This window comes from Diadema antillarum, unplaced genomic scaffold, assembly GCF_040938485.1.
Source record: "Diadema antillarum isolate AM-2024a unplaced genomic scaffold, OU_Dant_1.0 seq00000369_RagTag, whole genome shotgun sequence".
Classification (NCBI taxonomy): domain Eukaryota; kingdom Metazoa; phylum Echinodermata; class Echinoidea; order Diadematoida; family Diadematidae; genus Diadema; species Diadema antillarum.
The window spans coordinates 702,236-717,542 of record NW_027271370.1 but is presented as its reverse complement, the minus strand read 5'-3'; the positions used below and the strand labels follow the sequence as shown (position 1 = coordinate 717,542).

The 15,307-nt window shown below is 38.7% G+C and overlaps 1 protein-coding gene across 2 annotated transcripts in view; it reads left to right on the top strand.

The window, feature by feature from the left end:
- The window catches only part of LOC139731386 (nonsense-mediated mRNA decay factor SMG5-like), a 55,282-nt gene that overhangs the window by 17,445 nt on the left and 22,530 nt on the right, over positions 1–15,307 (top strand). For both annotated transcript variants that reach the window (XM_071642274.1, XM_071642273.1), the window contains exons 12-15: positions 556–737; positions 9,227–9,302; positions 10,038–10,228; positions 13,196–13,357. In XM_071642274.1, the coding sequence (XP_071498375.1) occupies positions 556–737; positions 9,227–9,302; positions 10,038–10,228; positions 13,196–13,357 (611 nt within the window). The remainder of the gene's footprint in view (positions 1–555; positions 738–9,226; positions 9,303–10,037; positions 10,229–13,195; positions 13,358–15,307) is intronic.

The window sequence follows — 15,307 nt, the reverse complement described above, 5'->3', positions numbered from 1 at the left end:
AATCAAGTCTTTCCTTAATCAGTATGTGTTTCTGTTCAGAGTTTGGGCGGAGAAAGTGATCATTATGAAGTAGAGCTGATCTTTCAGAGGAAGCTCTGTTATTTGTGAAGTATACCTCTAGGCCAAGACTCTATTCAAGTTCTGCTTGGTACATATGGTTATCGTACAATACCATGCTTGATGAAAGAAAGGTCTCAGCTCTAAAAGTATGACTTGGCATGTTAGATTTTAATCTATGTTTTCTGAAGGTTATGAGAGGGAAAGACGGCAATTTTCTGAACTTGTAGCTACATCAACATCATAACGTTACAGAGTGCTCTCTTTCTGTTGGAGGCATACAGAGATCTCCTGCTGTCTCTCCTGTACACTCTCACTTTTCTTTTGATTAGTAGCTTTCAGAACATTTGTATGGGTTCCATTTTTAGCCAAAGTTTATAAGGGTGTACTATGATAGTGTTAATCTTTGCTATAAGACTATCAATGTTACAGCCCAGTGCAAGGTTTGGTTTGTTGTGATAGCTTGATGTAGTGATGAATTTCTTTGTTTGCATTCAGAAATGAAGGCAGAAGAGGAGGGGGCCCCGGTCCAGCCACAGGGTTCTCCTGCCGCTGGCACTGGTCAGATCCCTGTCCCTGTCCTCATGGAGATCCTGACAGAAGAGGGTTTGCTTCCTGTGGTAAAGATCCTCACTGACTGGCTGCGAACTAATGAAGACTTCATCATCAAGACAGCTCAGGTACAAAGTGGTACACTGTATGATATGCTGTTGTCACCTTCAACAATTGCTCTCTGTAGAATGAAAATATGTATTAATCTCTGCTGCCCAGAGTTGAACAGCTGATTTATAATTTAGACTTGAAGAAAAGATGGAGCAACTGACCTTACATTTCTATCTCAGTTTTTTTCAAGTGTGCTTTTGACAAGCACTTTCAATAGTTGGTTCCTGCAGGCAATGAAGGCAGAAATCACTTTACTCATCTCCTGAAGAGGGATTCTGTGGTCTATTATTGTCTTATTATACCCCCACCCACACATAGTGTATGTGGGGGTATATAGGAATCACTTGGATGGCGAGTGGCCGGGTGGTCGGTCGTTTGGTCGGTCAGTTGGGCGGGCGGTCGGGAGGTGGGGTGGTCGGGCGGTCGGGCGGTCAGTCTGTTGCAAAAAAATTGTGGATCGAACTACTCTCATTTTTTGAGCAATTGACCCCAAATTTGGCATGTCGTCGGCCTCATGCCAAAAGGGCCTTAACGCCATAGACTTTGTACACTATTAGTGCCCTTTTGGCATGAGGCCGACGATGTGAGACTGCTATTAAAGGTAGATGTGCAAGACACCTTTTTTTGTTAGTATTGCATAATGCGTTGCCATGGTAACGGCATATTTTCATAAAAACTTGTGGATCGAACTACTCTTACATTTCTTGAGCAAATAACCCCAAATTTGGCATGTGTAACCGCTATCAAAGGAAGATGTGCAAGACACCTTTTTCGTGAGTATTGCACAATGCGTTGCCATGGCAATGGCATATTTTTGAAAAATCTTGCATACAGTTGTGGATCAAACTACTCTCTCATTTTTGAGCAATTGACCCCAAATTTGGCATGTGTGACTGCTATCAAAGGTAGATGTGCAAGACACCTTTTTGGTTAGTATCGCATAATGCATTGCCATGGCAACGGCATAATTTTATAAAAACTTGTGAATCAAACTACTCTCTCAATTTTTGAACAATTAGTTTCAAATTTGGCATGTGCAACTGCTATCAAAGGAAGATGTGCAAGACACCTTTTTCGTGAGTATTGCATAATGCGTTGCCATGGCAACGGCAAATTGAAAAAAAAATCTTGCAAAATGTTGTGGATCAAACTACTCTCTCATTTTTCCAGCAATTGACCCCAAATCTGGCATGTGGGACCACTATCAAATAAAGATTTGCATGACACCTTTTTTTGTGAATATTGCATTATGTGTTGCCATAGCAATGGCAAATTTTCAAAAAAAATCTTGCAAAATGTTTTGGATCAAACTACTCTCTCATTTTTTGAGCAATTGACCCCAAATTTGGCATGTGGGGCCCCTATCAAATAAAGATGTGCATGACACCTTTTTCGTTAGTATTGCATAATGCGTTGCCATGGCAGCGGCAAATTTTGAGAAATCTTACAAAATGTTGTTCTTTGAGCGCTTAGCATGAAATTTGGTACATGTGACGGCTATAGTATGTTGATGTGCAAACTTAATCTTTTGTTATTGTTAAACAATGCGTTGCCATGGTAACAGCATTTTTTCACTAAAGAGCATATGGAAATGTTGTGGATTCAGCTTGCTTTCTCAGTCTTTTAGCATTTGGCTTGAATTTTGGCAGTGCAAAATATATCTTTTGTCATTGTTGAAAAATGTGTTGCCATGGTAACAACATATTTTGAATGAAAATTATGCGATAATATGAATTCAGGTAACTCCCTCAGCTTTTGAGCATTTGATTTGAAATTTGGCACACGTGCCATCTGTGATATGTGGTTGTTCAAATTTAATTTTTTGTCATGTGAAATGTCTTGCCATGGTAACAACATTTTAAAATAAAAATCATAGAAATTGCCAATTTACGTATCTTACTCCCTCAGGTTTTGAGCACTTGACTTGAGTATGGCACATGTGACTATCAGTGAGCAAGATATACATTTATTCAATGTTGAACCATACATTGCAATGGTTTCTTCTTTTTTTTCCGATAAAAAGCATACAAAGTAATTGCTGGTTGAGCTAACTCCCTCAGTGTTAGGTGGGGGTATTAATCACATTGAGTGATAGTTCTAGTTCATATAGTAACATAAAACAAATACCTCAAATTCAGTACAAGAGTATTACTTTCAGATAAAAGATTTTTGAGTCACATCCTTATTTGTGTTTTCAAGACTTTGTGATATTTCAGTCATTTCACTAAAGGCAACACAACACAGAGGTTTAAGTGATTGGACATGAAGGAAATTCATTGTTTATGATGCATGTATTTGATATGTTATGATGAGCAGTAACTGGCAGCCTTATGTTGGCTTATGATCAAAGGGAATTGGGTTGGTCAATCTTTGTAATGCTAGAACTACCTATTTACGACATACTTTAATAGTATATCTCTTCAGAGTGGAATACCATTGATTTCACAGCATACTGTAAAACATGATATATTCGCGGCATGAATTTTTCGCGAATTGGAGCCGACAGCCTTTTTCATGTCATGAAATTTTCGTGAAGTGCCACTGGCGTTCAATGCATATAATGTAAACATGGACTTTCGCGTGCATTTTAATTTCGCGAATCTTGGAGCTCGCGAAATTCGCGAAATTAAAGTGCACGCGAAATTTCCTTGTTTTACAGTAAGTGCCCGTTGATGCTTATGCCATGTGTACACGGCTCAGTGTCAACAGAGCAGTGTTTTGTTGTGTGTACACAATACCCATCATGTGTGAAAAGCCTAGTTGGAGATATACACACCATCTCCATACGCTTCCCCAATAGCCTACACTTATCATGCTCCTGCATAGCACCTAGGAGTGTCAACCCTATGCCCCTGCGTTTATTGTAGTCCCACACATGTTTCTATTTGTGTGTGTGTGTGTGTGTGTGTGTTTACATACCATTTCATTTGTGGTTTTGCAGTTGTATTAAGTTCAAGTTAATTGTTTGTCTCCCCTCCCTTCCTCCCCCCCCCCCCAAAAAAAAAAACAACAACAACAACAATCAACAAAAACAAAAACAGAACAATGTGTTGAATGATCATGGAAAAAGGGAGAGAGAGTTTAAAATCATCTAGCATTATTCAGATTATCATGAATTGTCATAATTGAGATTACGATTGCTCAAGCATATTCATAAACCAGCATTGGGTCAGTGCTCGTATGCCAAATAGGTAGCAAATTAACTTAAATACACAGAGGAACAAAAAGAAGGGGGGGGGGAGACATGTAGAGATATGGAAAGAATATTTTCTTCTTTTCTTCTTTGTATGTAGAAAGATAGACATGTAGAAAGATAGAAAGAGAGTCTTCTTCTTTATGTAGCACAATGTTCCCAGTTGATACTGTTTGCTGACTATTGCTAGTCACCTAGGACGAACCATGGGGGGTTGGCATCATTTGTCCATTTTGTGTGTGTGTGTGTGTGTGTGTGTGTGTGTGTGTGTGTGTGTGTGTGGGTAGGTAGGTAGACCACTTCACCAGGTTAGCATCCTGCTCTTTGCGATGAATGAATGACATGGGATCTTTTGCATGCGTGAATCATGACTAACTCACTCATGGGACCTCCATTTAATGTCCTATCTGAGGGACAAAGTGTTTTGTCTTTATGAGAGGGGACGATATGATTACATACAGCATTGCTCTGCTAGGCTCGAATCGGGTCATTTTTTCCCCTTTCACGCTAGTCACCCGGGTGATCACCCAGGAGATTCAACAGAGGATCCAATGGGAAACGCCTCCAAGAAATTTCTTTCATACTAGCGAATGAGTTCCTGCTTGAATTTCTCTCTCCTACTCTACTGCAGTTCAAGTACGCGCTATGACGAATGCATGAACGTTCCTGCAAGATGTTGTTGGTATGCTGACCCTCATTTTTCACCCAAGAGTTTCACTGCAATGCCCTTTTGTGCTACAGCTTCACCTGCCTTAACCCAAGCGAACTCGGGGACAACTGCTAGTTTATCAGGGATGATTGGAGGTTCAGATTTCTGAAAAGTCAAGCAGCATTTTACCCGGGAGTTCACCTGCACTGCCTTTCGTGCTACAGCATCACCCAGGTGATCCTGAGTGAAATTTGCAAAGCATGAAACAGGCATTAGATTGAGAGGCAGACATGCTGTGGGCTGAGCCAAATCACCACCCTACAGAGAGAGAGAGTTTGAGTGAGGGATTGAAAAAGATACGACTAGGGACAGAGATGTTCTGTCAATGGGTTGTTGGACTGCACTATGCTAAACTGAGAGGTAACATGAAATAATGAACTACCTATTGAGAGAGAAAGGGAATAAGGTTCAATAGAATAATGTATAGTAATGATGAACCGTCAATATTTCAAAAAACTTTGAGATCTAGAGTGCTATAGTCCAGACTGTAATTAACTTAGATGACCCCTACTCTTATCTCCTTTAACAGCCCATAATTTGTCAGAATAAGAAAAGTCAGTTTCAAAAGAAGCTACCAGAATATTGAAAATATTCAAATGAAATATGACTGATTACTGAAGAATTCAAGTTTGTAATGACTCAATGTAAATGAGTGACTCAAAGAAAAGAACTATTATGAAATAATATAAAAATATATTTTCAAATGCTACAATTTAGATGGTACTTTTTTCAAAAAACATATTCATATTTAAATGCACTTTAAAAACTAAAAAGCAAAATTTCCTTTCCTCATCAAATTCCATGAGTGTGTAGTCAAGGAACAACATCTTATAGTGTGACGTCAAAAAGTCTCCATGAAAATTTTGTTATGCCTCAACCATGAGGTGTCACCGGAGGCATTATGTTTTCGGGTTGTCTGTCCATCTGTCTGCCCGTCCGCCCATCTATCTGTCCGTCCTTCCATCTTTAATTGATTTTGTGGACAGCGTACTTGAGAACTGTGTGAAGTATCCATATGAAAGTCAGCATAATTATTTATGCATTAGAGGATGATGTGCCAATTAAATTTTGGGTGCTCAAGGCCAAAGTTCAAGGTCAAATTCTTAAAATTTCACTTCTTTCTCCATATCTCTGCATTGCCTCATATGTACATTTAATTAAACTAGGTATATGTATTATGGCACAATTATTTTCTAAGAAAAGATTTGTGCCATGGGATCAAAGGTTAAATGATAATGTTGAAATGTCCCAATTGGTTTCCCATATTTTTGAAAATAGCTCAAAGTATTGTCATGAAAATTAGATATTACCAGTTAGTAGTTGTTTGAAGAAAGATGTGGGTCATGGGGTCAAAGAGCAAGGGTCAAGTAGCCATCCAAATGAAATCTGGTTCAAAAATACATCAGCACTAAACACATTTGGGGTTGTGCTGTCAACCTTTAAAGAGGACCCTTCAATTTTTACCAATCATGTGAAACTGTTGTCTCACTCTGACTCTGTCAAGATGTACAACAGACCTATGGGAGAATAATACGATATGACCAAGGTGTACCAGTCACCATAGCAACATTTCTAGATAATTCATAGAACTGGTCAATTTGTGATCATTGCCAGCTAGTTTTGCCACTTTCATTTGTGTTTGAGTTTGAGTATGGGTCTTCAAATGTGGCCATTAAGGAGCAATTTAAAAGCACTTATTGGCAAGCAGTGACAAGACCAATTGCTGTAAGTCTCCACTGAAGGGCTGAACAATTTATAAGGATTAAACATCCGTGCAAGAGAGTACTACTGCTGCAAGGTTAGAAACATGGTCTTATCCACTGATAAGGCTTGCCCTTAACTTTTTTCTTTCCAGGTGGCCAAATGATCTGCAGTTGGCCCAGAATGAGACTGATCTTGATGCAGACTTTTCCTGTTTCAAGGCAAAGACAGCTTCTATACTGTCTGTTGAATATCATGATCCTGTTGAATTTAGAGTAAAGAATAAAACTGGAAAGTATGCTGTGAAAGTGGATATTTTTGTGTGAGAAATTTTTTTTTGAGCTGGGCCTGGTAAGATGAGTTTCGTGTGCTTTTAATTCCACTGAATCAAGGTATGAACCACTGGAACATTATAGGAGGCAAAAAATGTTGCGTGCTTTTATATTTGTGCTAGTTTCTGGTTAAGTGAAATGCGAAAATTTCAACAATGTGAAAATTTCCACTTTTACAGCAGCTTGGCTAGTGCAAGTTTTGTCACTGCAGTCTTCTGGGACAGCACACCTGTGTGTTTGTGTGTGTGTATGTGCCTGCGATATTATTTACATGAGGTCGCAAGCTTCTTTTTTTGTGTGCAAGAGTGCAAAGACTCTTTGTAATGTACTGAAAGTCACTGAAGGGCAGCTGACAGGACCTCATTTAGAGTGTTGCTGAACAATTTGTGGCTGCACAGGCTGTATACTGTATACAGCTGAAATAATTGGGCAGAGACTTAATTGCTTGTTACAAGTGAGTGCATGTTCTTACCGCAAGGCAAAGAAATCCACTTGAAAAAAAGAAAAACAAACAAAACACAAGACTACTTAGTGGTGAACCTGTTAGACAGTGATTCATAGTACCTCCAACTCTTTGCACCCTGTCGAGCAAAATCTGTGACTAGACACATGTTTACAAGCAAAAATAGAAGAGGCGTCATTTCAGGCAACCAAGGTGCCTGGTGTCTGTAGATCATTTCAGTGTCTGTCTCTGCCTGTTTGCATTCCGGGGCGAAATTTTGGTGAAAATTACTTTTTTGGATTGTCACATAATCAGTTAAGTGATGTCCTGTCCAAATCCTAGCTCTCCTGCCCCCAAAGTGAAGCCACCACAGTATGTCAAAGGAACGGCTCTCCCATTTGATACAGTGCTTTGGCTGCCATGTTTTTTGTTTTTTTTTTGCTTTCCTGAACATTTGACATTTTGTAGATACAAGGTCTTGTCGCCGCCCCAGCAACGAAGTGCCCAGGTTTTACTCACACAACAGTCGTTTTAGTTGCCCAAGATGAAAGTGAGCAAGTGGGTTTGTAGCACCTTGGCTATGTATTACTGCAGTGTATTACCTGCCCCACTGGCCCCCTGCAGCACCAGGCCTGTCCCTGTATGGAGAACTCTGAATGCGTGATTGTCCTTGTAGACCTATTTTTGGACACAAACAAGTACATACACACACCTTAGCCTTGACTCTTCTTTCCCAATCCTTCAGCGATGTCAGAATCTACATCCACTGGGAAACCAGATACTGTACAGTGCATTTCATTCAGGTTCACTCTCTGCAAAAAAAAAAAAAAAAAATGTCATGAGTAACAAAATATGTACAAATTACTGCTTTCAAGAGGAAGAAGGAAACAAGACACCCAATATACTATGACCTTTCTTGCAACATCCACAATTCCATAACCTGCATAGTGAATAAAGATGTAGCTTCAGCAGGACTCATGCTACCCTTCCACTACCCGACACTTTGTGGTGTTTAAAACAAGTGGTGAGCTTTGTGATGCAGTCACTGTGCAAATGGCAAGGTCATTGCAGATAACAATTTCTGGCCTTTAAAAAAAAAATAATAATCCTTCATACTAGTAAGAGTTATGTAATGTGTGAATTCTGTTGCGGATTCTATCGCAGCCGTATGTAATATGTAGCAGCCACTGAAATTGTTGCTATTGTGCTTTGCAACATAATAGTATGCAATAGGTAGCAAAGTGCAATTTCATTTAGTTTTATTTGGTGTATGAAGTACAGACTAAACCAAAACACTTATGTGGTTTCCACAACGCGAGAGGTGGCTATGGCATTGTTCGATGCGATTGCTGTGCAAACATTAATGGCAGCACCTGATCATGACCTGAAAAGTGGCTAGCGTGGTCGCAATCAACCAAGTAGAATTTAGTTCAATTTCATTTGGTATATAAAACAGATAGAGACTGTTTTTATTTGGGGGCATTTTTTGTATTATTACCCCTGGGGGCAATAATATCAACGAGACCCAGAAAAGCAGTCCATGTGATTGTGCCAGGAAGCAGAGGCATCTCAGCCAACTGCATGCTGCAGTCAAATTGCTCTTGTAGTACTCTGATGGTGGATCTGATTCCAAGCCAAGTTACCTTGAAATGTCAACTCTTAGACTTCTATTTTAGGCATGTTGCCAATGTTTCCTTGAGTGAGCATTGTTTATGGGATATGCCCACACATCTAGCTACTATTTTGCCACCTTTTCTCTACAATATTTTACCTGTTGCCCATGATATCATAGGTGGCTTTCTTTTACATTTTTATTAGTTGTGACTAATGATTTTGATTTGTCTGTAAATGTCATCAGATACATACATGTGCGACTGTTTTTGAAAAATTGGTCATAAAAAAGACAAAAATTGAGGAAATTAGTATTGCAAATATGAAACAACTCCCAATTTCTTGTGCCCTTGATCCTGACAGGAATGTAAATGACCTTGATTCATGTCACTTCCATTTTTTTTTTCCTGCAGGTAAATCTCATGTCTAGTATCTTTCATGTCTATGGATGTAAGTTTTGCAAATTGTTGATCAAGGTTTAAGCAGGATCACACTGTCTCTTTCACTTTTTGCTGCAGAGTTCCCAGCCACTTTGGGCAAGACTTGCCAATTTGCTGAACTTATGTCCCAATGAGAAGTTAATCGTCAATCAAGGTATGATAAAATCCATTTGTTTCTTGTTTTATTTTTTAGTGGATGACTCTACATGTGTAGAATTTCCAATTGTGTGCTACTGTTCGATGGTAGTATAACAGGCAGCATATAGTTGATCATAACTGTGATTTGCCTTCTACCTTGCAGCATGGATCTGCTCTTGATAGTGTTATCTGTAGGTCTGTGATTATTATTGAAGGGTTTATTTCTTGCATTATCACCATTGAATGCTTTGATCATGCCTAAAGATGAAATACTTTCAATGCTCCATGGAATGAATGGATCTCTGTATCATACTCGTGGTGAATGAACTAAAGATAGACATCAGTGACGGTTGTTGCTGGAAGTGCAAATTTGTAGATGACCATGTTTCAGATTGTTTACCTTCTGGTATTATGTTACTGTCAATCCGTGTATGCTACTCTGAAACTATGGAAGCAGAAAATATGGTTTGAAATTTGTATGGTATACAAGTTAGAACACACTAATGTTTTCATTTTTATGTGTGAATGGTAAAATATAATCAACTTTGTTAGTAACTTTTGAGCACCAACTTACACATTTTATGTTGCTCATGTGTTTCTAAAAGCATGCTTTGCAGATAAGAATTCATTATTCTGTGTAGGTGTTTAGCATTGATGGTTTCACACAATCAAGTTTGACACTAAATTATTAGCACTATTGTATGTTTATCATATATACTCATTACTTTGTTTTCCTGACTGACACAACCAGACTGGTGTAGCAGCACACCGATAAGACAGCTGCTTGAGGCAAGCCTGGACCAAGGGGGAGGGAGAGACTGGTGCCAGCCCATGCCACTGACAGAGGACATTGCCTTATGGCTGATGCCCCCATTGCAGTCCTTACACAAAGAGATGGCCCATGACTGCCACCATGAGATGGACCTCACACAGCAGGATGAGGTCAGTCCCAGACACAAAGTCCAAGTCCACATTAGTCTCACCAAGGAGGTTGAAGAGCTGAGTTCCAACTGGCTGTAATTGTTCAAACAGCTATTGATTTTCTTTGAAAAAGAACTCCACAGCATTTGTGCCTTTGATGATCAGGGTTTGATGCTGCCGTTCTGAGCAGTATGAAGATTCGTTTTGAACGCTAACATAATGTTGGCTATGTTTTTCTTGTTTATCTGTTGAATGAAATGAAATTTCAGCTAATGATAAAGCATATTAAAAGCAAAAGTAAATCCTACCAAAATATGTGCAAACTTGTAAATCTGAGCTGTATGTTGTGAAAATTTAACTGTACCCTTACTGCAAAGATGATTTTATCATTTTTCCAATCACTTCTGAGAAAATAAACTGAAATGGTGTAATCTTTAAGTATGGTTCTTAATTCATTTATATGTCAGATTAGTGTAAAGACTTGCAAAGTTGAGTAATTTTGATTTCAATTTCATTAAACTTTGTGCAATTTCTATTCGCCATCCCTATGTCTAGGTACCAGTAATCATGTACACCTGTATAAGAAAGCTTAAAAGCTTATAAGAAAGGGCGGCAAACAGTAACTGTCATATTAAAAGACATCTTCTTTAGAGAGTGGCTGGTTATTATGCAATGACACATGAATCACTTGTCTTCCTATCTATGGGGCAGCTCCAGTTTGGCACATACTTCAAATGTTTTTCATGCAAATGCATATGTTTTGGTGTTTTAGGAATAGACATGGTGACATGGATAAGTTAAGTGTAGTTATTTTTCTTTGTAGAATTTGCATGTTCAGTGTGAATAGCCCCAAATGCAACAATTTAGTGTCGGAAAGTGATAGAAAATGATATGAGAAGATATGAGAGAGAAATCAACCTACCCGATGAAAGAAGAGTACAATTATCAATTGTTGCAAAAGTGTGACTGAAAGGCATGTTGAAACACAATGAATTTTGTTTGCAGTTTTTCCCTATTTGATTTGTTAGAAAAAACAGAATAGAACTCAAAGCATTCCGGGTACAAATGTACTTTAAATTATATTGGTTAATACAAGCATACAGATTTCATTGTTTATGTTGATTCAGTAAATATCGCAATTAGAAATGACTGGCCTAGTGAAATTTTCTTTAAGATTATTCAAAAGATATTAAAGTTTAAGAATTTGAAAGTTTCACAAATTTTCTTAGAGCAGTAACATTAGTCTCACCCACATATACCTTTTAGATGAGGTGATAAGGTTTTTGCCCACCACTCTTCCATTGATTTGAAAAGATTAAAAAAAAAAAAACTTAGAAAAGGACTGCCATTGCTTGATCATGTTACCGCTGTTGCCTCGCAATTGATGCTACAACATAAGTCAATAAAGCTCTGATTTAAATGTGAGGAACACAATGAGTTATTTACATTTTAGTGAAAACCAGAAATTTATCAATAGCTGGGTTCACATGTACACCAATTAACGGGATACAAATCTCGAGATTTGCATCGCGATCGTCATCCCAAGTTTTTTGCACGTGTTGACAGAAAAAACCCGAAAATTAGCGGGATAAGCATTGCGATGCTAATCCCAAGAAATCTTGCGCTGGTTCATCAATTAGCGGGATAATTGGCCCCGCGCTGGTACGTGTGAACGGTTGGGATTAGAATCTCGAGTTTTTATATCCCATCATGCAATGCGCACATCACAACAGCGAGGCCTCTGCGAAGAGGTCCTTCACCTCTTTGGAGCACAACAACAACAGCGCGGGAACCACACCACTGACATGTAAAAGACAGTGGACAAAGTTAAGTGCGCGCAGGCAGTGATAGAGAAAGGCGCTGCATGACCCAGTTTGCAGGCTTTGCTGTTATCTCTATCGGCAATTAGCGGGATAATTCGGTACGTGTGGACGCGGGTACGTGTGGACGCTCGCAAAAAAACTTGGGATGTGCATCGCGATCGTCATCCCGCTATTTTGTACTTGTGAACCCGGCTAATAATTTGATACTAGGTCATAGAGAGTCGTGAGATTCATTTGATTTGTAATCATTCATGAACTATGTTTCATAGTTTCATTGCCTATCATGCACCAACTTAGTATGCAGCAATGCTTTTGAACTTGGGACTACAGTCAATGTCATAGGTCAAGGTCAGATTGTGAAAGGTCACTACTAGTCTCCTCATTGTCTCTTAAAGTGCGAGGAAGACTAGGTAAAAGGTCACTTGATGCACAATTCCCAGTTACGAATTTGACATAATTTCATCAAACTCAGCAAGCATTTTTGTTTGAAAGCAGTGTACCAAGTTGATATATCGCAAATATTTGCTGAGGAATAAAGATCAAAGTCAAATTCTCAATAAACCAACTCAAATATTTGCTGAAATATGTCTCTAAGCTTTAAAAAGAGTGTACCAGTACTATGGTAGGGCATTTCATTGTTCACATTTTCAGTGTGCTATTCTTGAGGATTTGGATCCTCATTGAGTTCAGAGTAAAAATGTACTGTAAAACACAATATATTTGCAGCATAAAAATTTAGTGAATTGGAGCTGACGGCCTCTCTCGCAGCATGAAACTTTTGCGAATTGACACTTACATCCAATGCATATTGTGTAGGCAAGAACTTTCGCGTGCATTTTAATTTTGCAAATGTTGCTGCTCGCGAAATTCGCAAAATTAAAATGCACGTGAACATTCCTCGTTTTACAGTATAATAGAGACATTATGCAGACCTGAATGAGTGATATACAACCACTCTTCATGGGTGAAAGACTGCTAGGTATTACCGGTATGTATGCAATCAATACATTTTTTTTTTCAGTTCAAAGGAATGTTGCTAAGCAAAACATACGAAAACTTTGAAGTTAGATTCTTTAGTTGAGATTTTATACAGTTAAGAATCCCTGTAACAAATGTTGATGAAAGAAAAATGTAGTAAATCCATCTATTATTTTCTGTCCCCCAGATGGTGGTGCGAATATTATGTTTGCGTCAGTTTGGTTACTACCTGACTGGCATCAAAGGTATCAGCTTGCTCTATGAAAACAGTCAGTTTAGCAGTCCAGCTCCAGACACACAGAAGGAAGAGAGAGAAGAGTGTCATGCCCCCAGCAGTGCCAGTCAGTCTGTGAGTATTCTCTCTCTCCATGGAGATCTCTCGCTATGCTTCAAGTCCTAAGATGCTCTTTTTACTAGATTTCTTCCTTGTCTCTTTCTCTTTATCCATATGTCAGTCCACTGTTTGTTTGTTTCTTTGTTTGTAGGTGTTGTTGTTGTTGATGTTGTTGTTGTTGTTGTTGTTGTTGTTGTTGTTGTTGTTGTTGTTGTTGTTGTTGTTGTTGTTGTTGTTGTTGTTTGATATGGCAACTACTTCTGGAAGCTGCGGTGGGACTTGCCACTGTGTAACTCCAAAAGATAATATCCTGTTCAGATAAACATGTAGATATTTTCAGTCAAAGTCAGAGGTCAAAGAGGCCAAATGTACGTTTCTGTACAGATTGGAATTGCTGAATGAATATCATTACAGTAGGGACTATCCTAATTAAAACAAATGTCTTACATTGTGCAAATTCTCCTGGCAGCTGATAGACAGAAAAAAGGAAAATGTTTGAGAAGGAATAGATGCTGGTGCAAACAATTCCATTATCTGTGATCTTTTGGATTGGATTTTGGACCTTTGTGATCTTTTTCCCCTTGTACAATAATATATAAAATGAGAGATATTCTGATACAACAAGAGATACAAAACAAAAGCGTGCCAACAAAACAAATTTCCAAAAATGGACTATAAGACTGTATTGAATTTAATTGAATAAAGAAGTAGTCAGTTTCATATCATAGTGATCACTTTCATTTTTATTAATGTCTAGTATCAAGATGCACACAAGTGATTTGTAAGTGGGGAAAGAATACAGGAAACTGCCACTGCAGAGCTTTACTCGGATGATGTCCCAAACAAAATTAATTACAAAAGGAGATTAATGCATTACTGGCACTGTTAATATGTTCAAGTTCAGGTTCAAGTGGAAATTTATTTCATTTTTCCACAGTAAAATAAAATATAAACATAATCTCACTTTCTTCAGTGACAGAAATAATGCATGTAAATTTATACAGAGAAAACAATAATTGAAAACTTACAGTAGGGATACATTGCAATGGTTGCTAAGGTAACAAAAGTGAAATTATGATATAATCTGGACTGACCTTTAGGGGGATACGACATTCATTGCCTGAACTAGATTTGTATTGCCCGAGTCGGAGACCCATTTCAGGCATCTTGAGCGGTAACATAAATCACTACAGATGTAAACTTTTTACAACTTCCCAATTCACGGTTACAATTTTTCACTCGGGGCCAGCTCAAGCTCTACACCACACTGCGCATTGCATCCCTATACACAGCTCAGGTAGGCGGCGCGCGTCTTTCGTGTATCAGCTAACTCACACAGGGGCAAGGATCGTCCTCTATTTTTACGTGTTAACCTATGGGAATTTGCCCTCTGTCACGAAACTCATGTATGTGGCGTGCATAGAAACAGCCAGCTCACACAGTAACAACGATCGTCCTTTAGTTTTACATGTTAACCTATGGGAATTTACCCTTCGTCATGAAACCACTCTGCGAAAAACAGTCATCAACAGCAAATTTTCCTCACTTGGAGCTCGAGTGCCCGGATGCTATATTCCCCTTGTTTTTAACATGCAAATCCCATAGGGGTTTGCCAAAGCGGGGAATATGAGAAATTCACCCCTCTCCTCCCTGTTGATGTGCAATCCAGCATGTAATACGAAGAAATACAATTTCGTAGAACCACAACGCAGATGTCTGATATGGGCAATAATTGTCAATATGCACTGTGTGAAAAAAATGGAGGGATCCACTAAAAAGACAAAGCTTGTAGAGTGTGGGCCCCTCTTGAATAAAAAGTTCGGTGCAAAGATTGATTGAAAACAGCAACAATACATACACATATTTTCATTACTAGAAAAAGAAGGGTTGTGCGAAGAAAATTCTGTGTCCGTGTGGTTGTGCAAGTGTGTCTGCATGTGTGAGTAGGCCTATGTGTTTATGTGT